The 22329-nt window shown below is 42.5% G+C and overlaps 1 protein-coding gene and 1 pseudogene across 3 annotated transcripts in view; both read left to right on the plus strand.

The window, feature by feature from the left end:
- Positions 1-22329, plus strand: part of LOC105479790 (hydroxyacyl-CoA dehydrogenase trifunctional multienzyme complex subunit beta) — a 49832-nt gene that overhangs the window by 4620 nt on the left and 22883 nt on the right. For 2 of the 3 annotated variants that reach the window (XM_071076393.1, XM_071076395.1), the window contains exons 2-4: positions 6059-6133; positions 6245-6289; positions 17195-17294. In XM_071076393.1, the coding sequence (XP_070932494.1) occupies positions 6067-6133; positions 6245-6289; positions 17195-17294 (212 nt within the window). In that variant the 5' untranslated portion in view covers positions 6059-6066. Of the gene's footprint in view, positions 1-6058; positions 6134-6244; positions 6290-15524; positions 15650-17194; positions 17295-22329 lie in introns of those variants that run through there. The other variant, XM_071076396.1, reaches the window with a different exon arrangement.
- LOC139357794 (homeobox protein NANOG pseudogene) lies at positions 6296-17188 on the plus strand (annotated as a pseudogene).

Below are 22329 nucleotides of genomic sequence, written 5' to 3' on the forward strand. Positions count from 1 at the left end.
TGTGAATTGCTTGTTTTCTCATTCTGGCTTTTGGTCAGGTATCAGGAAGGAGTCTTTCAGTTGCAAATAACAGACAATTCAAATCAAATTGGCTTCTCAAAGGAGATTTATTGGTCCGGGCGTGGTGGCTCATGCCTGTAATCCTAGCACTTTGGGAGGCTGAGGAGAGCAGATTGCCTGAGCTCAGGAGTTCGAGACCCGCCTGACCAACACGATGAAACCCTCTCTCTATTAAAATAAAAAAAATTAGCCGAGCATGGCAGTGTGTGCCTGTAGTCCCAGCTACTTGGGAGGCTGAGGCTAGGAGAATTGCTTGAACCCAGGAGGCAGAGGTTGCAATGAGCCGAGATTGCGCCGCTGCATTCCAGCCTGGGTGACAGAGTGAGACTCCGTCTCAAAATAAATAAATAAGTAAAGGAGATTTGTTGGCTCACAGAGCTGAAAAGCACAATGGGAGGGTGGGTTTCAGATGGGATTCAGCCAGGACTCTAGTTTCTTTTTCCAAAATTCTCAGCTCCGTACTCTTCTGCTCTTCTGGTAGTAGCTCCCTCTTAGCCTAGCTTTGTTAATGTTTGCAAATTGCTATAGCCATGCCAGGCCTCAGAAGGAAAGATTTGTGTTCCAGAATTACAGGCAGAAGACTTGAGTGTTAAACTGACTAAACCATCCACGCATCAATACCAGTGGTCAAGGCAATACCGTGCGTGGTTGTTTGACGCCTTGATCCCTGAATCAATGATCTTGGCAGAGAGAATGAGATTTTTCTTATTGGTTTAAACCCTGGAGTTGGGCTGGATTCAGTCCCATATAAGCCACATACAGCAGCTACATAATTGGGTAGAATGGATATTAGAGTACAAACTGCAGATTCCGTGATAGATTGTTTCTGTTTTTCTTTCCCTTTCTTTCTTTTTTTTTTTTTTTTTTTTTTTTTTTTGTGATGGAGTCTCACTCTCGCCCAGGCTGGAGTGCAATGGTATGATCTTGGCTCACTGCAACCTCTGCCTCCCGGGTTCAAGCAATTCTCCTGCCTCAGCTCCCAAGTAGCTGGCTTACAGGCATGTGCCACCAGGCCTGTCTAATTTTGTATTTTTATTAGAGACAGGGTTTCTCCATGTTGGTCAGGCTGGTCTCGAACTCCTGACCTCAGATGATCCACCCACTTGGGCCTCCCAAAGTGCTGGGATTATAGGTGTGAGCAACTGCGCCTGACCCTGTTTTTCTTATAATTTGTACAAGTTCTTCATGGATTATGGGTATCAACCCTTTTCTGTTTGACATGTTACAAATATTTTCTCTGAATCTGTTTGCCTTTTAACTTGATTTTAGTATATTTTAGTATGTATTTTGAATGTTTATATGATCAGTTCCGTTAGTTACTGTTTTCTGTTGTACTTCTGAGTTTTGTGCCATATGTTGAAATCCCTTCTCCATCCAAGTGATAAAAATACTCTCTGAGGGCTGGGCGTGGTGGCTCAAGCCTATAATCCCAGCACTTTGGGAGGCCAAGACGGGCAGATCACGAGGTCAGGAGATCGAGACCATCCTGGCTAACATGGTGAAACCCCGTCTCTACTAAAAAATACAAAAAACTAGCTGGGCGAGATGGCGGGCGCCTGTAGTCCCAGCTACTCGGGAGGCTGAGGCAGGAGAATGGCGTAAGCCCGGGAGGCGGAGCTTGCAGTGAGCTGAGATCCGGCCACTGCACTCCAGCCTGGGTGACAGAGCGAGACTCCGTCTCAAAAAAAAAAAAAAAAAAATACTTTCTGAGGCTGGATTTGGTGACCCATGCCTATAATCCCAGCATGTTGGGAGGCCGAGGCAGGAGGATTACTTGAGGCTAGGAGTGTGAGACTAGCCTGTCTCTAAAGTTTTTTTTCTTTTCTTTTTTTTAATTAGCCAGGCATAGTGGCATGTGCCTGTAGTATTAGCTACTCAGGAGGCTGAAGCAGGAGGATCCCTTGAGCTCAGGAGTTCCAGATTGCAGTGAGCTATGATCATACCACTGCACTGCAGCTTGGGCAACAGAGCGAGACTCTGTCTCTAAAAAATACATACACGTGCGTGTATGTATATATTATATTCTCTGATGTTTTCCTCTAGCACTTTTATAGTTAATATATGTATTTTTAAAATATATACATTTAAATATTTAATCTGTCTGGCATTTATTTGTGCTTTTGCTATGAGCTACAGACCTAAAATTTTTTTCCAAATGTTTAGCCATTTTCCCAGTGAATTCATGGAGTAATTTCTTTCTCTCAGCTAACTGAAGTGTTGTATTTTTTTTTTTTTTTTTTTTTTTTTGAGACGGAGTCTCGCTGTGTCGCTCAGCCCAGGCTGGAGTGCAGTGGCGCGATCTCGGCTCACTGCAAGCTCCGCCTCCCGGGTTCACGCCATTCTCCTGCCTCAGCCTCCCGAGTAGCTGGGACTACAGGCGCCCACAACCGTGCCCGGCTAATTTTTTGTATTTTTAGTAGAGACGGGGTTTCACCGTGGTCTCGATCTCCTGACCTTGTGATCCGCCCGCCTCGGCCTCCCAAAGTGCTGGGATTACAGGCATGAGCCACCGCGCCCGGCCAGTGTTGTATTTTTTATACACTAAATTCTTACATACATGGGTCTGCTTCTGAACTGCTACATCCTGTTCTGTTGACCAATGTCATTTATTCCTGTGCTAGAGCTGCTCTGTTTTAATCATTGGTTCTATATGGAAAGTGTTTTGTCTTTTTTTTTTTTTTTTTTTTTTTGGAGACAGAGTCTCGCTGTGTCACCCAGGCTGGAGTACAGTGGCGCGATCTCAGCTCACTGCAAGCTCCGCCTCCCGGGCTCATGCCATTCTCCTGCCTCAGCCTCCTGAATAGCTGAGACTACAGGCGCCTGCCACCACGCCCAGCTAACTTTTTGTATTTTTAGTAGAGATGGGGTTTCACTGTGTTAGCCAGGATGGTCTCAATCTCCTGACCTTGTGATCCGCCCATCTCAGCCTCCCAAAGTGCTGGGATTATAGGCATGAACCACCACGCCTGGCGCTTGTCTGTTTTTCTTTTGAGACAGGGTCTTACTCTGTCACCCAGGCTCGAGTACAGTGGTGTGATCATGGCTCACTGCAGCCTTGAACTCCTGGCTTGGGTGCTCCTGCCACCTCAGCCTCCTGAGTAGCTGGGACTACAGGCACATGCCACCATGCCTAGCTAGTTTTTTGTATTTTTTGTGGAGACAGGGTCTCACTAGGTTGCCCAGGCTGGTCTCGAGCTCCTGGGCTCAAGCGATCCTCCCACTTCGGCCTCCCAAAGTGCTGGGATTACAGGTGTGAGCCTCTGTGCCTAGCCTAGAAAGTTTTGTTATCTATTGGAACAAGGTTCCCCCTTTTGTTTTTCAACATTTTCTTAACTATTTTCATGAATTTTATTTCAAGGTGAACTTTACATAAGGGAACTTGTGTCCTAGACCCTTGTGGTACTGTAAGTAGCTTCTGAGTGGTGCCTCTCTCATGGGCCTCTTTGTGTTTCTCTGGCCAGAGTCCTTTGAATATCCCTAGGCTGGTGATCCTAAAGCTTGGGCTTCTCCATCTCTTTCCAATCCACATGTTTGGAACGTGTGTTTTGTTTTTTCCTTTTCAGAAGCTGTAGGACATCCTCCTTTTAGTCTCTAAAAACCCAAGAGAAGTTAAACCTTAAAACATTTGTATTATCTATTTCTGTGTAGCCAATTACTGCAAAATTTAGCAGTTTAAAACAATACATGTTTACCATCTCATAGTTTCTGAAGGTCAGGAATCAAGGGCACCTTAGCTGGATTACTCTGATTTAGAATTTCCTATGAGGTGGCTGTCAGAATGTTGGCAGGGCTGGTGTCAGCTGAAAGCTTGCCTTAGCTGAAGGCTCCGCTTCCAAGCTCACTCACATGGCTGTTGGCAAGAGGCGTCAGTTCCTCACCACAGGAGCCTCTTCATAAGGCTGCTCAGGACACACCACCTGGCTTCTCCCATAGTGAGTGAGCTGAGAGAGAGGCCATGGCAGATGTTGCAGTATCTCTTATAGCCTGTGTCAGAAGTGGCATACCATTACTTGTAACATACTCTTTGGTTTATACATTCTGTGATATGGAGAGGGAGGCAGCTAGACAAGGGTGTGAATACCAAGAGGTAGAGATTATTGGGGGGCAACTTGGAGGCTGACTACCAAAGTCTTTGTTGGTAAATCTTGTGGGATTTTTTTGGTTTTGATTTTTCTTTTTTTAGTTAAAACATGCTTCAAAATTAAGAAATTATAAGAAGTGTATGATGACAAGTCTTCCACCCCAGTCCCCTAGTTACCCAGTTCCCTTTCTTCCAGTCAACAATTGTTCTTAACATCTTTATTGTACTTCCAGGGGGATTTTATACTGATGCAAGGAAATGTACATAATATTTTTCCTCTTTTAACATGAGTGATAGTGTGCTGTACAGCTATTTTGCATCTTGCTTTCTTCACTTAATATAGCTTAAAAATGGTTTCATATTGGTACATAATCATTTCCTTACCTTTTACAGCTGCATTGTATTTCACAAGGGTGTTGTAGCATGGCTTACTTACCCATTTTCGTATTTTTTGGTTATTCTAATCTTTGACTATTACAGTAACAATATGGATCATGTCCTGTGTGTGAGTAATGTCCATGAAGTCTGTTCATGGAAATGGAATTGCTGGTTCAAACATTAGGTGCAGTTGTAGTTTCACAGATAATTACCAAATTGCCCTCCCCATGGATTGTGCCAGTTCTCTTGGCAGCAGTATATGAGAATATCTATTTGCACATACTCTTACCTACACAGAGTATATATCAAACCTTTGACTCTTTGCTACTTTGATAGACAATTATATCTGTGATTTTAATTTGAATTCTTATGAGTGAAATTGAACATCTTTTCATATATTTAAGAGCCATTTGTATTTCCTTTTCTGTGGTCTGTTCATATTCTGTGCTTATTTGTCTGCTAGTGTTTTCCTTAGTGATCTGTAGGAACTCATTGTTAGAAATTTAGTCTTTTTTGGGGGGTGGGGGGAAGTAGTTAATGTATTTTACATATTTTTTAATATATAGGATTATTATGTTTTACTTTTTTATTATTTTGAAACAATACAGTATCAAACTTTGAAAAAAGTTGCAAGTGCAGTACTACGAACTTTTTTTAGTAGCAGTTGAGAGTAAGTTGTTGACATGATGCTTCACCATCCCTATTTAGTGTGTATTCCCTTCAAATACAAACATTCCACAAAGCCTTCTACGTAATCATAGTATAGCCTTCAGAATCGTGAAACTAATACTAATGGTTTTATGATCATGCCTAGCAGTCTCTCTGCTTCTTTGACCCTAAAGGACAGGAGCACAAACTCTGGAGGTAGACTCCCTGGGTTCAAATTCCAGGTCTGGGCCGGGCGCGGTGGCTCACGCCTGTAATCCCAGCACTTTGGGAGGCCAAGGCAGATGGATCACCTGAGGTCAGGAGTTCAAGACCAGCCTGGCCAACATGCCAAAACCCCGTCTCTACTAAAAATACAAAAAATTAGCCGGGCGCCGTGGCACGTGCCTGTAATCCCAGCTACTCAGGAGGCCGAGTCAGGAGAATCGATTGAACTGGGGAGGTGGAGATTGCAGTGAACCGAGATTGCGCCACTGTACTCCAGCCTGGGCAACAAGAGCAAAACTCCATCTCAAAAATAAATAAATAAATAAATATTCCAGCTCTGCCACTCACTAGTTGTAGGTCTTTTGGCAAGTCACTAAATCCTACTATGCCTGAATTTCCTTATCTCTTACAAAGGATGTAATAATCATGCCTACTTTATAGGTCATTGTGAAGATTAGATGGTTAATGCTTAGAATAGTGATTGGTACGATGTGAAAGCCATGTCAGTGTTCCTATCATAATAATATTATTGGATGAAGAATGGTTGATAAGATTAAGTTTTAATGTTTTCTAGCAGCTGTGGATGAGGTTATTAGAGTTCATAGACTACAATGTAAACTACAAATTGTTCAGCTAATCCAGGATATACTTTTGTTCTCTTTTTAGATTCCAGAATGACTACCATCTTGACTTGCCCTTTTAAAAAACTTCCCACTACATCAAAATGGGCCCTCAGATTTGGTAAGTTTATTATTATTATTTTATTTTTAGAGATTGGATTTGGATTTATAAGCATCTTGCACAGATACTGAATGGTATTGCTTTTTGTAAACAGTTTATTTTGTCTTCCAGCCATAAGACCTCTGAGCTGTTCCTCCCAGCTACGAGCTGCCCCAGGTACAGTCATTTGTAACATAAACATTTCTGATTTCAATGGTAGATTCCAGATTCTATAGTCTGTGAACTCTGAATAAAAACCAAAACTAATTTGCTAATTCTCCCCTTTTTATGAGCAACATGAACATCTCTGTTGCCTTCAAATTAAAAAATTATAGGGCCAATCAATAATGATACTACCTTATTTAGGATTAGGCTTGAGTTTGTTGACAGGAGACTGTTTTCTGGGATTTGAACCTGCTGGAGTCATGGAGGTTCCATAAACCTCGCTGGTCAGTTTATTTATCCTCTTGCTGGCCGTCCTGGAGATGAATGGCTTACAAATGCTCTTGAGATCTGTTATGGAACCAAAAGTTAACTTTTTAAATTTGCAATTTGTGAAATGCTTCTCTATTGATGAATATCTTCTCCCATGTGCAAGAGGGCCCATTCCTGAAATAGAAGTGATTAGGGAACTAGTAATAACAGAAAGTTGTTTAGTTAGTATGAAATAAAAGAGTAAGGAAATGTGTTGATTTTATATGGTCATTTACACCCTCAGTAAACCCAATAAATTAGGCTTCTTTACTGCAGATTTTTGTAGAATGTGCTGTAGGTTTGTATCTTCCCAGGCTAGTGCTAAAAACACCCTGTCAAATTCTTAACATTTTTCTCCTTGCCTAGATTCTGTATGGCTTTGATTTTGGTTTTATTATAGTATTTCTACTTGTATAATAACTTAATAGAAAAAATATCTTCCAGGCTGGGTGTGGGGGCTCACGCCTGTAATCCCAGCACTTTGGGAGGCTGAGGCAGGTGGATCACCTGAGGTCAGGAGTTTGAGACCAGCTTGATCAACATGGTGAAACCATATCTCTACTAAAAATACAAAAATTAGCTGGGCGTGGTGGCGCACGCCTGTAGTCCCAGCTACTTGGGAGGCTGAGACACAAGAATCTTTGAGCCCAGGAGGCAGAGCTTGCAGTGAGCCGAGATCACACCACTGCACTCCAGCCTGGGTGACAGAGCGAGACTCCGGCTCAAAAAAAAAAAAAAGAAAAAAGAAAAAATCCTGGGATTTGGTTCCCAGGATTCAGAGGACCTGTATTCTCTTCCAGTTCTACCTCTTTTTGGGCAGTGTGGCCTTGAACTGGTCACTTCCCTGTGCTTAGTTTCTTCATCTAAAAAAGAAATATATAATAAGTCTAGTCTTACCAGCCTCATATAGTTATGAGATATCTCAAAGCACTTTAAAAACTATAAATTCACTATAAGTGCAAGATGGTATTTTTCTATTATTGCCTAATCCCAACTACAGAAGTTTCATGTTGTCATATAACAAATATTTTTCCTGTGGCCTTTACATTCTAACTAAAATATAGGTTTGTAGTACCTCCATAAATAATTCCTGTCTGTCTTGTTTTGCCTTTTCCCTAATTCTAATGTTGACCCAGGTCTTTGCTTTGCAAAGTCACACAAATAGACCTGATCCTTGCCAAGTGGGAGAAGGTCATTCTGAATACCAGCAGAGGAAACCATGTATTTGGTGTTTAAACTATTCCTTATATTGCTCTGTAACTGTTCCTGATGTTTCTGTCTCCCTAAATGTATTGTAAGCCCTGTGAGTCTTTAGCTTTTTGGTATCCCCAGTGTATAACACAGTGTTCCGCAAATATAACACAGTGTCCCACAAGTAATTTGCATTAACGCTGATGATGATAGTGGTACCAGAAGGCAAATGATAAAACAATGGGAAGTGGCCAGCTGCTTTGAGGGTGGAAGCAGGCATGTGCCTGGGGCTCAGCAGGTTTTAGGTTGCAGTAATTTTTTTTGTTTTAACTGGCATTCTGGTTTGAAGATTGCAGTAATTTTATAACTAATTCCTCTTGAAGCGCGTGTGAATATCTCTTCTTGACAGAGCTGTTAGGATGAAGGAATTAAAATAGAGGGATACAGAATTTGTGGATGTTTTTAGTCATCTGATGGACTGGACATATAAGTGTCTGTTGGAAATTTTGACTGATTTGATGGTTATGTCTATGTATAGATGTCTGTCTCTCTGTATATATATACACACACACATGTGTATAATAGTTGTATAATATATGACACACTTATTATCTTCTTTGATTTTAATTGTTTTTAAAGAGTGTAGAATGTATATCAGTCAGCCATTGAATTGTAGGTTTTGGAGTTGGGCAGAGCTCTAATATTTGCAAATAAGAAAATCGTGGCAGACTAGGCCTACAACCCAGATATTTTAGCTCCCAAATCAGATTCTTATAATTCATTACTGCTGTGTGTCCAGAGTACTGTAGAATATATAAAATGGAGCTGTATCGTCTTGCCCTTCAGAAAATTTTGATGTGCTTAGGAGCCAGTGCGCACATGAGGCAGAACGAGAGTCCTTAGGTGACTATTGAATACATAATTGGCCATTATTAGAAAGGGGTCATATGGTAGTTGTCTGCTATGGCCTCAATCAGTCCTCTCGTAAATGTGCTAGCGGCTCTGTTTTCTCTAATGCTTTCTCTTATTTCTTTATAAGTGTTGAAAGTAATGGGTTCATGTACCTGATTGCCTTGTTGATTTTGCATCACTGGGCAGACTAAGAGCTCCCCTTCTTTTCTTTTTTTTTTTTTTTTTGAGATGGAGTCTTGCTCTGTTGCCCAGGCTGGAGTACAGTGGCCTGACCTCGGCTCACTGCAAGCTCCGCCTCCTGGGTTCTCGCCATTCTCCTGCCTCAGCCTCCTGAGTAGCTGGGACTACAGGTGCCCACCACCATGCCTAGCTAATTTTTTGTACTTTTAGTAGAGATGGGGTTAGCCCATGTTAGCCAGGATAGTCTCAATCTCCTGACCGCGTGATCCACCCACCTCGGCCTCCCAAAGTGCTGGGATTACAGGCGTGAGCCACCGATCCCGGCCAAGAGCTCCCCTTCTAATGCTGCTTGCCTAAGACAGGGTCCCATAACTGTAGTATATCCATTGTCTTCTTCCCAGTTTATTGGGGGAGGGGGCTCAGGAAAAACCTCTGTCTCCTCTGTGGCACCTTTGCCTAGTAATGGTGGGGCTGAGGGAGGAGGAGGAGGTGGTAAGGTAGGTGATGGTTCCTCTTCCCTTCCCTTTTTAGGCTCTTCTGTGTAGAGCAGGGCCAAAGCAGTCCTAACTAAGGCCTAAAACGTTAAAGATGTTACTGGGACCTGTTCCCCTTTTACATGATGTCATTTAAGATTTCTTCCCACTTGTGGCTGGGCGTGGTGGCTCACGCCTGTAATCCCAGCACTTTGGGAGGCCGAGGCAGGCGGATCACAAGGTCAAGAGATCGAGACCATCCTGGCTAACACGGTGAAACCCCGTCTCTACTAAAAATACAAAAAATTAGCCAGGTGTGGTGGTGGGCGCCTCTGGTCCCAGCTACTTGGGAGGCTGAGGCAGGAGAATGGTGTGAACCCCGGAGGTGGAGCTTGCAGTGAGCCAAGATTGTGCTGCTGTACTCTAGCCCGGGCTACAGAGCAACACTCTGTCTCAAAAAAAAAAAAATGATTTCTTCCGACTTGTTCCCAGAACTCTAGGTCTAGTGTGCTTTCTTCTGGGAACCATGGGTTATGGAAAACAGCAGTTTGCATTAGGTCCCTTAATTGAGCCTCCAAAACCAAGGCTCTGCTAGCTTTAAGCAGCTGTTTCAATACTTTTAGGTATTGTTGCTGTTGAGCTAACTCATGTCCCATTGTTACGGGTGGGCCTTTGTTCTTAGAGCTCCCAAGATGGGGCAGGCCGCTCCCAAGATGGCGGCAAGCCTTTTTTTCTCTGACCTGAGGTGCTTGGCCTCGCAGATTCCAAGGAATGGAACCTTGGGCCATGAGGTGAGTGTTATAGCTCTATTAGAAGCCGTGGGTCATGGAAGAGAACGGTGGAACCCAGCGACTAGTGTTCAGCTTGATTAGGATGAACCTGCGCACTTAGCTGCACAGGAACAATGGCGAGCCTCTAGGCTGAACGGAAGGGCACTGGTTGCCTCACTGGATCAGAAACGCAGCAGAGGCCGGGCGTGGTGGCTCAAGCCTGTAATCCCAGCACTTTGGGAGGCCGAGATGGGCGGATCACGAGGTCAGGAGATCAAGACCATCCCTGCTAACACGGTGAAACCCCGTCTCTACTAAAAAATACAAAAAATGAGCCGGGCGAGGTGGCGGCGCCTGTAGTCCCAGCTACTCGTGAGGCTGAGGCAGGAGAATGGCGTAAACCCGGGAGGCGGAGCTTGCAGTGAGCCGAGATCCAGTCACTGGACTCCAGCCTGAGAGACACAGGGAGACTCCGTCTCAAAAAAAAAAAAAAAAAAAAAAGAAAGAAATGCAGCGGACACCCTGCCTGATCCGGAGGGGTGGAAGTCAACGGCGGGTCTGTGACAGCAGCGAGCAGCAGTGGTGGATGGTGAGCAAAAGCTCAGCTCAAGCCGGACCAGAAGAGTGTGCAAGATTTAATAGAGTGAAAACAGAGCTCCCATACAAGGGGAGGGGACCCAAAGGGGGTTGCCTCTCCCTGCTCAAATGCCTGGGGTTTATATCCCAATCATTGTCCCTCCTCCTGTGCTCTCAGATGATAGATGATTTGAGTATTTCTTTACCTCTTGCTTTTAACCTAATTGGTATTTTAGTGAGCCCTCTTTACTACCTGATTGGTCAGGTGTGAGCTGAGTTACAAGCCCTGTGTTTAAAGGTGGGTGCAGTCACCTTCTCCAGCTAGGCTTAGGAGTTCTTAGTTGGCCTAGGAAATCTAGTTAGTTCTGTCTCTCACCATGATGAAACATCATGTCCCATGATGAAAGCCTAGCTTGAAAATCCCCTCAGACTTGGAAATCCTGAGCGGGCACCAATTACTTACTGCCCAGTCACTTCACCTTCATTTTTGAGGGTTCTGTCAGGATCCATTGCAGCCTCACATGGGGCACCACCTGCCAGGTCTGTCCTGCAGACCCTGGCCAACTGACAGATGAAATGAGTACTCAGACACAGGTATGCAGTGTAAGACCAGCTAGGGGTCTGCCTGGCTCTAGTGGCCAAAGTGCAGCAGCCGGAGGAACTGGAGCTGCTTGCTCTCATTCAGTATAGGCACAATGATGAAAGCCTGGAGCAAACACAATCTATGAGTAACTAACATTTATTGTTCCCCTTCCAGGAACATCTTGCATGGGTGATCAAAGATCAGACCCTGGTCAACATAAATAAATAAGCTAGTTTAAGATACATTCCCCTACACTCCCTTGTACCTACTTCTTGCCCTCTGCCTCAGGGTTATAGAACATCTGCCTTCAGCTGTTCCTCCCCGGGGCTCTGCAGAACCTTCTGACCTTTCGGAAGGCCTGCACCTTTCCCTATAGTTTCTCCCACCACTCTGACTGATCTCCTACATATAATAATGAATATTTTAAAAATGTGGCTTGTAGAGTTAGTTTAATTACTTTATAATATGCTAAATTATTTGGAATGGCCAGTATGCCCTAGAGGCTGCCCAGAGGTTTAGAGGCAGGAACCCTCAGTAACTGTAGTTATCAGGGAAGGCTTTACTAGGAGATAGAATGTGAACGAGGCCCAAGAGACAGGTTAAGAATTAGATGGGCAAAAAAGGGACCAGGCAGATGGGAGGTCCATAAGTAAAGGCAAGGAGGCTGACCTGAGCAAAGCTGTAAAGGACTGGGGGCTGGCTCATCTTGTTCTATTTTGAGAAGTAGTGGAAAATACTTCTGGATAGTTAAGGTGGAACCAAATAAAGCAGGCTGTTTGTTAGAAGAGTTAAGAATTTGAAATTTATCTGAAAGTGTATAAAAGGAATACATGGTGAGTTTTGTTTGTTCGTGTGTTTGTTTTGAGACAGAGTCTTGCCCTGTCACCCAGGCTGGAGTGCAGTGGCAAGATCTCAGCTTACGGCAACCTCCACCTCCTGGGTTCAAGCCATTCTTCTGCCTCAGCCTCCCCAGTAGCTGGGATTATAGGCGCGTACCCCTGTGCCCATCCAATTTTTGTATTTTTAGTAGAGGCAGAGTTTCACCATGTTAGCCAGGCTGATCTTGAACTCCTGACCTCGTGATCTGCCCGCCTCGGCCTCCCAAAGTGGTGAGATTACAGGCATGAGCCACCACGCCTGGCTTGGTTAGTTTTTAAAATGTGGAATGACATGATGGCATACCATTGGACCTGTCACCTGCAAGGTCAGTCATGAATAGTCTGCAAATCTTCACATTTAGTGGCCTGTTTTCAGTCTATTGAAATTAGGATTCTTCTCCTTGAGGACCAATGCATTTGACCATCTTGTTCTCCTTGACACTCTCCTGCCTTTGATCTTTTATACCGTTCTCTCTTGATTTTCCTACTGCCTCTTAAGTTACTGTTTGTCTCGCATCTTCCCTCAGCCTTCTCATTGTAGGAACATCACAAAGCTAAGGGTCTTTTTGTTGTAGTAATGGACCCTCAGGTTAAGGATGAGAAGGTTTGTGTGTACTACAGCTGGAAAGGCGTTAGGAACCAAGCAAGCAGCTCTAGGGGCCAGCTACTTTGTCTCTCTCATGCCCCACATGGTATGTCCCTTTCCTGGTCTTTCTGCTTCTATGATTCTTCCTTCTGGCTGGCTTATTTGCTCACTTACGGTTTACAGACTGACTTATGAATGACGTCAATTTACCATCACCCTGATTCTACCTCGTGACATCTTTTCAGCTTCAACTAATTGGCATTTCTTTCCGTGCTTCTTTGCCTAGAGAGAGAATCTGACTAGCACAACTGATCACTTGTAGGTAGATGACACTGGTTTGTGGTTGGCTCCTATATGGATGGATCGTTGGTGAGTCCAGTACCTACTCTGGATCTGATCAGTTTTTATATTGACTTAGAGTTGTGCCTATGGCTTCCCCTTTGGCAGGGACTGTAAGCGGGGCAACTCCCTTTAGAGGGGGCTGTGGGATGAAACAACAACACAACAAACACCCCCCCACACCCAAACAAACAAAAAAAGCATCTTTTATTGTTAAAGAGGAAAAAAGAAATTTAAAAGAAATAGAGGGGGCTGTGGGAGAACAGGCGTTGCAAAATACATCTCTGCTTTCCTTCTGTATTCTGAGTTTCAATATTTCATGACTTTCTAATCTACACTCATTTCTCTTCAGAGGTTTTGCTTTGCATCTTCTAGCTAACTGTGTAGTTAACATATCCACCTGGATGTCTCTCTGTCACCTCAAAATTAGTTTAAAAATGAGGCCGGGCACAGTGGCTTACGCCTGTAATCCCAACGCTTTAGGAAGCCAAGGTGTGCGAATCACTTGAGGTCAGGAGTTCAAGACCAGCCTGGCAAACAAGGTGAAACCCCATCTTTACTAAAAATGTAAAAACTAGCTGGGTATGGTGGCATGCGCCTGTAATCCCAACTGCTCGGGAGGCTGAGGCAGGAGAATTGCTCGAACCTGGGAAGTGGAGGTTGCAGTTAGCCGAGATTGTGCCACAGCACTCCAGCCTTGGCGACAGAGCGAGACATCATCTCAAAAAAAAAAAAAAAAAAAAAAAAAAAAAATTAAGTCCCCTTTTTGTTCCAAAACCAGTTCTCACTTTGTTTCAGGTAGCTAAGTATTCTTAGTCTCTAAGCTTCCTTTATAATCCTGTTTTCCTGTTTCCTTTCTTTCTATATCTGATTGGTAGCCAGCATACCTTGTTTTCCTTTATAAACGTCCTCTCATGTTGATACTGCCTTTATCCTGGCCTTTTGCACCACATACTTGGGTTTGCCACAGTCTCTTCACTTACCTCCTTGTTCCGTTTATCTCCTTCACCAGCAGCACATCTCCATGAATGCCGCCAGGGTCATCTTTATGCCCTATTTTATCATGACTATTAACTCTGACTAATATTTCTTTAAAGTTGGTTGTAGATGTTTACTACAAATATTTCTCTGTGACATTAACAGATGTGGTAAGGTCGTTGTCGACATTGTATTCCCAGTAATTTAGGATTTTTTTCTATCTCTGATAATGAAGAAATAATGATAGAGTAGGTAAATTCCAACATTAACAACAACAAGAAAATAATGAACTAGATTTTGATATACTAACACGGAATGTTCTTCCAGCTATATTGTTAAGCCAACAAAGTATACATAACGTACAAGTATATGAATGTAAATGCACTAAAAGAAAATATTTGAAAGTGTATACACCAAATAAACAGACTTTACCTCTCGGAAGAAAATAGTGTGGTAGGCGAAAGCATAAAGAGGGAACTTTAGTTTTTACTTTCCATAGTTTAGTATTATTTACTTTTTAAAAAAACCACAGGCACGTATTTGTATTTTATTCTTTAATTTAAGAAACCTAAAGGGTTTCCTTGGCGAAGAATGTGAAACACACACACACACACACACAAGATGGGCACGGAGTAGTCTTGAAAGACATGACAATATCACCAGACCTGAGAAGAAGCTAAAGAGCCAGAGGGAAAAAGTCAGAAGTCGACTACCTGGGAGGAGGGATAGACAAGAGACCAAACTAAAGGAAACTAAGTGTGGATCCAGCTTGTCCCCAAAGCTTGCCTTGCTTCAAAGCATCAGATGGTAAAGAATCTTCACCTGTGCCTGTGATTTGTGGGCCTGAAGAAAACTATCCATCCTTGCAAATGTCTTCTACTGAGATGCCTCACACGGAGACTGTCTCTCCTCTTCCTTCCTCCATGGATCTGCTTATTCAGGACAGCTCCGATTCTTCCACCAGTCCCAAAGGCAGACAACCTACTGCTGCAGAGAATAGTGCCACAAAAAAGGAAGACAAGGTCCCGGTCAAGAAACAGAAGGCCAGAACTGTGTTCTCTTCCGCCCAGCTGTGTGTACTCAATGATAGATTTCAGAGACAGAGATACCTCAGCCTCCAGCAGATGCAAGAACTTTCCAACATCCTGAACCTCTGCTACAAACAGGTGAAGACCTGGTTCCAGAACCAGAGAATGAAATCCAAGAGGTGGCTGAAAAACAACTGGCCAAAGAATACCAATGGTGTGACTCAGAAGGCTTCAGCGCCTACCTACCCCAGCCACTACTCTTCCTACTACCAGGGATGCCTGGTGAACCCGACTGGGAATCTTCTGATGTGGAGGAACCAGACCTGGAACAATTCATCCTGGAGCAACCAGAGCCAGAACGTCCCACCCTGGAGCAGCCACTCCTGGAACGCTCAGACCTGGTGCACCCAGTTCTGGAACAATCAGGCCTGGAACAGTCCCTTCTATGACTATGAAGAGGAATCTCTACAGTCCTGCTTGCAGTTCCAGCCAAATTCTCCTGCCAGTGACTTGGAGGCTGCCTTGGAAGCTGCTGGGGAAGGCCTTAATGTAATACAGCAGACGACTAGGTATTTTAGTACTCCACAAACCATGGATTTATTCCTAAACTACTCCACGAACGTGCAACCTGAAGATATATAAAGATGAGTAAAATTGATATTACTCAATTTCAGTCTGGGCACTGGCTGAACCTTCCTCTCCCCTCCTCCCCTCCCTGATAGGATTTTTCTTGTTTGGAAACCACGTGTTCTGGTTTCCATTATGTCTATCCAGGCAATTTGATGGAGGGTGGAGTATGGTTGGAGCCTAATCAGAGAGGTTTCTTTTTTTCCTATTGGGTCTTCCTGGAGAAAAGACATTTTAATAACTTTGGCTGCTAAGGACAACATGATAAAAGCTGTCTCTGGCTATAGATAAGTAGATCTAATACTAGTTTGGATATCTTTAGTGTTTAGAATCTAACCTCAAGAATAAGAAATACAAGTACAAATTGGTGTTATGAAGATACTCCTATTGTTTGGGATTTTGAGGCTTTGCTTATTTTTTAAAAACTATTGAGGTAAACGGTTAATTGATTTCCTCACCCTTTTTGGCTCAGTTTTACTATATCCCCTAATTTGTTGGTTATGCTAATCTTTGTAGAAAGAGGTCTTATATTTGCTGCATCATAATGACGTTAGTACTACTTTAGTCAATTTAAGTACAAATGAATCAAACAACTATTTTTCCTTTAGTTGATTTTACCCTTATTTTACCTAGTGTTTCAATGAGTAAATATACAGCTTAAACATTAAAAAAAAAAAGAAAGAAAGAAAGAAAGAAAGAAACCTAAAGGAAGTTTGCTTTTTTGAGATTAAAAAGTATTTAGGCATGTAGGTTTTTGCAGAATAGCAAGTCACCAACCAAGGGCCCTTTATTTCCACATAGAAAGGTAAGAACATCAAGCTATGTGAAGAGTGAACAATATCAATCATTGCAACTTCTAATATTAAGGGTAGATTTGCATGTAAATTTGGTTACTTCTAATGATATAGGTTGTCAAACTTAATAAAAATGAACTATTTTGTTAATGGCATAAATTCCCTCATCATTGGATATAAGCTTTATCTTAAATATTATGTAGAAACTTACAAATGCTAGTCAGTTTCTTAGCCTTTTTTTGAAAAAAATTTAAAGTGGTTTAGTAAATGGTAAATGCAGGTTGGCATTAATGATGTAATAATTCTTAAAGTGACTGTCTTAAAAAATGTAAAAGTAGACCGGGCATGGTGGCTCATGTCTGTAATCCCAGCAGTTTGGGAGGCTGAGGTGGGCACGTCACCTGAGGTCAGGAGTTTGAGACCAGCCTGGCCAACATGGTGAAACCCCATCTCTACAAAAATACAAAAATTAGCCAGGCATGATGGCAGGTGCCTGTAATCCCAGCTACTCGGGAGGTTGAGGCAGGAGAATTGCTTGAATCCAGGAGGCAGAGGTTGCAGTGAGCCGAGATTGCACCATTGCACTCCAGCCTGGGTGACAGAGCGAGACTCCAGCTTAAAAAAAAAAAAAAGTAAAAGTAATCAGACTTATGTATTTTAATTAGCAGTTTTTTTTTAAACTTTATCTTAAAGCTGTCCAGACCAAAACAAAGAAGACATTAGCCAAACCCAATATAAGGAATGTTGTGGTGGTGGATGGTGTTCGCACTCCATTTTTGCTGTCCGGCACTTCGTAAGTATGACATGATCATATTATTTTTTTCCTTCTTTTAAAACACTTTCAAAGGTAGTCTTTGTAAATGTAACCCTGTAGGTAATAATATTGTTAGTGGACTAATATTTGGATAGCAGTCCCATGAAATTAATAGAATAAGTCAAGACAGTGGTGAAATAATATGGCAACATTTGTTTTTTATCCTTCTCATGAATAAGCCTAGTGTAGTTTTGCTTGAAATAGCTCTATTTTGAAAGCCTAGAGGTCCAGATAGCTTGCTTCCAACAGAGCTGTCCTTTCCTTTTCTGGAGAAAAGGACATTGTCTCTGTGCCTCCTCAGAAGTTTGAGTGCTGAAGATATGGGCCATGGGCATTCCGAAGGGCCTATATAATCCACTGGTTTGGCCTCCTGGAAATTAGTAAAATTGGAGTTGATAGGGCTGGTCCAAACCCCTGGCATAGCACAACCCCAAGTGTATGGGACAAGAATGATCCTAGACCAGCTCCAGAATTCCCTAGATCAAAATTGCTCTTCTCCTTGGCCTTTTATGCTGCTTTTCTGTCCCCGAGTGAAGGTTAGTCTATCCAAAAGCTGGTAATGGCCTTTGATAACAAGGTTTAAACTGTTCATTCTATTCTGTTTAGATTGTTTTAGTGTTTATATTTTGAATAGGTAGTTGCCAGCTTTAAAAAAATGCTGCAGAATGTTAGGCATCTGTTAAAAATAATGAGACCTATCTTTATATACTAATATGGAAGACCTAAGATCTTGAAGATATGTTAAGTGTAAAAAGCAAGGTGCAGTCTGGGTGCAGTGGCTCACACCTGTAATCCCAGCACTTTGGGAAGCCAAGGCAAGAGGATTGCTTGAGCCCAGGAGTTCAAGACTAGCCTGGGTAACATAGCAAGACCTTGTCTCTACAGAAAATAAAAAATATTTGCTGGGCATGGTGGTACACACCTGTAGTCCCAGCTACTCTGGAGGCTGGAGGCTGAGGTGGGAAGATCACTTGAGCCTGGGAGGTCAAGGCTGCAGTGAGCTGTGATCATGCTGCTACCTACACTCCAGCCTAGGTGACAGTAAGACCCTATCCCCTCCTCCCGCCCCCCCCAAAAAAGCAAGGTGCACAGTATTATGTATAATGTGCAGTGACTTATGAAAGATACACGTGTGTGTGTGTGTGTGTGTATATACATATATACATATATACACACACACACACACACACAACAAAGGTTCATTTTTAAACAGACAATTTGGGACCTGTAAATATATTTTCTAATAGAAGTAATGCTATAAGTTGGCCAGGCACATGGCTCATGCCTGTAATCCCAGCACTTTGAGAGGCCAAGGTGGGTGGATCACTTGAGGGTAGGAGTTCGTGGCAAAACCCTGTCTCTACTGAAAATACAAAAATTAACTGGGTGTGGTGGTATGCACCTGTAGTCCCAGCTACTCCAGACGCTAAGGCACAAGAATCTCATGAACCCAAGAGGTGGAGGCTGCAGTAAGCTGAGATTGCACCACTGTACGCCAGCCTGGGCAACAAAGCGAGACCCTGTTTCAAAAAAAAAAAAAAAAAAGAAGTAACGCTATAAGTAAATGGTAGTGACATTTCTCTATTCATCCTATTTTATCAATATAGTAATCCACTTAACAATGTTTCTATAATCTCTTTCCTGTACTGACACAACAGTGAAAGTAAGAATCAGAAGGCTTTAGAAGCAGGAAGAAGATGGTGTCCTCCTTTTACTCGGCAGCAATAAAATAGAAAAAGAAAGTTCCATCAATACATGAAAGTTCTTGGCTAGGAAGACTCTTTTTTTGTGAGGATCATGTATGTATTATGTAGGTGTTCGATACTGTTTTACTAGCTGTTAAAAAATACAAACAGACCAGGTTCAGTGGCTCATGCCTGTAATCCCAGCACTTTGGGAGGCGAAGGCAGGGGGATCACCTGAGGTTAGGAGTTCGAGACCAGCCTGGCCAATATGGTAAAATCCCAGCTCTACTAGAAATACAAAAATTAGCTGGGTGTGGTGGTGCATGCCTGTAGTCCTAGCTACTTGGGAAGCTGAGGCAGGAGAATCACTTGAACCTGGGAGGTGGAGGTTGCAGTGAGCTGAGATTGCGCCACTGCACTCCAGCCTGGGCGTCAGAGCGAGACTCCGTCTCAAAAAAAACACAACAAAACAAAGAAGAAAAAAACAAACCCAAACATACTCAACTGTTTCATTTACTTTTATTAAACATTTGATGATTAGTATTTGCATGAAGTTTAATTTGAGGTATTTACCAAATTAGCATTGGGTTGTTCCTTTCTTTGTTGTGTATTGTGTTTTAGTTTAATTCAGGATTCTGGTTGAGAAAGAAGGCAGTTCATGAGCAATCTTGTGGTTCAGAGAAGAGAAAGTCTTTGAGTAATGTAAGAAATGATAGTGAATAGGGAAGAGAGAATAAAAAGTATTTTAAGGCAATATTCATGTGAAGAACAAAAGTTACTAAAAAATAACATTAGAGGCCCGGTGCAGTGGCTCACACCTATAATTCCAGTGCTTTGGGAGGCCGAGGCGGGAGAATTGTTTGAAGACAGGAGTTTGAGACCAGCTTGAGCTATGAGCAAGATAACTAGACAACTACCCCCAACCCCTCCTCACCCCCACCTGCCAGTCCTATCGCTACAAAAAAAGAAGAAAAAAGGTGTTTTAATTAGCCAGGCATGGTGGTGCATGCCCCTAGTCCCAGCTACTTGGGAGACTGGCAGGAGTGTTGCTTGAGCCCAGGAGTTTGAGGCTGCAGTGGGCTGTGATCGTATATGAGCTATGCTATTGCATTTCAACCTGGGTGACAGAGCGAGACCTTGTCTCTTAAAACAAGAAAAATTAATAATAATAACATAGAGGGAAAATTTATAAGGACAACAATTTTTACATTATTGATGTTAGGGTTGAGGTGCCAAATAAGTCTTCTGTAATAGAAGATCATTTTTTAAGTGGAAAAAGTATTTTTCTGTTTAATTTGCAGAAACGTTGCTTTCAACTTGAGTGTTATTTGGAAGGCCAGGTTCTTATGGGTAGGGGCATTTGGGAAGCACTCCTGGGAATAGAGTCTAGCAGTGGAATTCAGAAGTCTATCAATAATTCAGGTAGAGGAGTGTGAGAGTATGAGAATAAAGATTGTAAATGATGAGTTGGCTGGAAATGATAAACCTAGTCTGGGGCCGGGCGCAGTGGCTCACGCCTGTAATCCCAGCACTTTGGGAGGCCGAGGTGGGCGGATCACCTGAGGTCAAGTGTTTGAGACCAGCCTGGCCAACATGGCAAGACACCATCTCTACTAAAAATACAAAAATTAGCCAGGCATGGTGGTGTGTGCCTGTAATCCCAGCTACTTGGGAGGCTGAGGTGGGAGGATCCCTTGAGCCCAGGAGGCACATTGCACCACTGCACTCCAGCCTTGGTGACGGAGCGAGACTCTCTAAAAAAAAAAAAAAGGGATTGTAAATGGTAAATAATTTATGGCTTATGGCTTTATGGCTTAGGCATTTTCAAACTGGCACATGACTTTTCCCCAAATAATTCTGTTCTAAATTTGAGGAAACTGGGTTTACCTATGAAAAATCTGGAAAACTACTCATGATTTCTTCTGTGATTCTGAGTGAAAATAATAGTAAAAATATTTTGGAGTTTTTAAGTTTTACTAATTTTCAGGAACTTGAAGAATGAATCTTCTTATTTAATCCCATGATTAAATCTCTGACTTAAAAATAAAGACAATTTATTTTTGATCTTTAAACAAACAAACAAACAGAGTTCATACCCAGATCTTGGTTTCTAAACAGCATTCTTCAATACAAAGAACCAGAGCTCCTTTGAAGAATGATTAGGGCTGAGCCAGAGAAAAGACAGGATGAGCAAGGAGACCTTGTAGTGCTGGAAAGCAAAGAAGTACTTATAAAAAAAAAGTGGAGTTTGGGGGGCCATGTCAAAAAGACGCAGGTCTGACCTGCAGGAGCTACCAGTCACCAAAACTGCAATGATTTGAGCAATAAAATAAATCACAATAGTATTGGAACATAACCCAAAGAATAAAACAAATGCCTATGAGTCTAATCTGATATAAATAAATGAATAAATAAATACACTTTAGGAGGCCAAGGTGGGTAGATCACTTGAGATCAGGAGTTCGAGACCAACCTGGCCAACATGGTGAAACCCTGTCTCTACTAAAAATACAAAAATTAGCTGGGTGTGGTGGTGGGCGCCTGTAATACCAGCTACTCAGGAGGCTGAGGCAGGAGAATAATTTGAACCTGGGAGGTGGAGATTGCAGTGAGCTGAGATTGTGCCACTGCACTCCAGCCTGGGCAACAGAGTGAGACTCTGTCTCAAAAAAAAAAAAAAAAAAAAAAAAAGAGTAAATGAGAAGGAACAAGTCTTCCTTACAGAAGAATTTTGATTAATAAATATAGGAGGACTGTATACAGTGGTTCACACATGTAATCCCAGCACTTTGGGAGGCTGAGGTAGGAGGATTGCTTGAGGCCAGGAGTTTGAGACTGGCATAGACAAAGTGAGACTCCATCTCTGCAAAAACTAGAAATGAAAAATTAGCTGGGTGTGGTAGCAGACACCTGTAGTCCTACCTACAAGGGAGGTTGAAGTGGGAGCATCGCTTGAGCCTATGAGTTTGAGGCTGCAGTGACCTATGATTGCACCACTGCATTCCAGTATGAGTGACAGAGACCCTGTCTCAAAAAATAAAAATAAATAAAATAAAGAATGGGAAAAATAAATAACCATTAGAATACCACATAATACTTGCTGCAAGGTCTACAAATGATTGCTAAAATTAGGTGAAATGTTAAGAAGAAACAGAATATTTGCATAGTCTCAAAGAATCTCCCCCAAAATATTTATCAATTACTATGATGATTTTGACATATGTCAGCAAAGTCTGTGTTATTCCTGCCACTGGAAGGTGGAACTTAATTCTCCCCTTGAATGTGGGCTAGACTTAGTGACTCACTTCTAACAAATTGAGGAAAGGAAG

This window comes from Macaca nemestrina, chromosome 13 (assembly GCF_043159975.1).
Source record: "Macaca nemestrina isolate mMacNem1 chromosome 13, mMacNem.hap1, whole genome shotgun sequence".
NCBI lineage: Eukaryota > Metazoa > Chordata > Mammalia > Primates > Cercopithecidae > Macaca > Macaca nemestrina.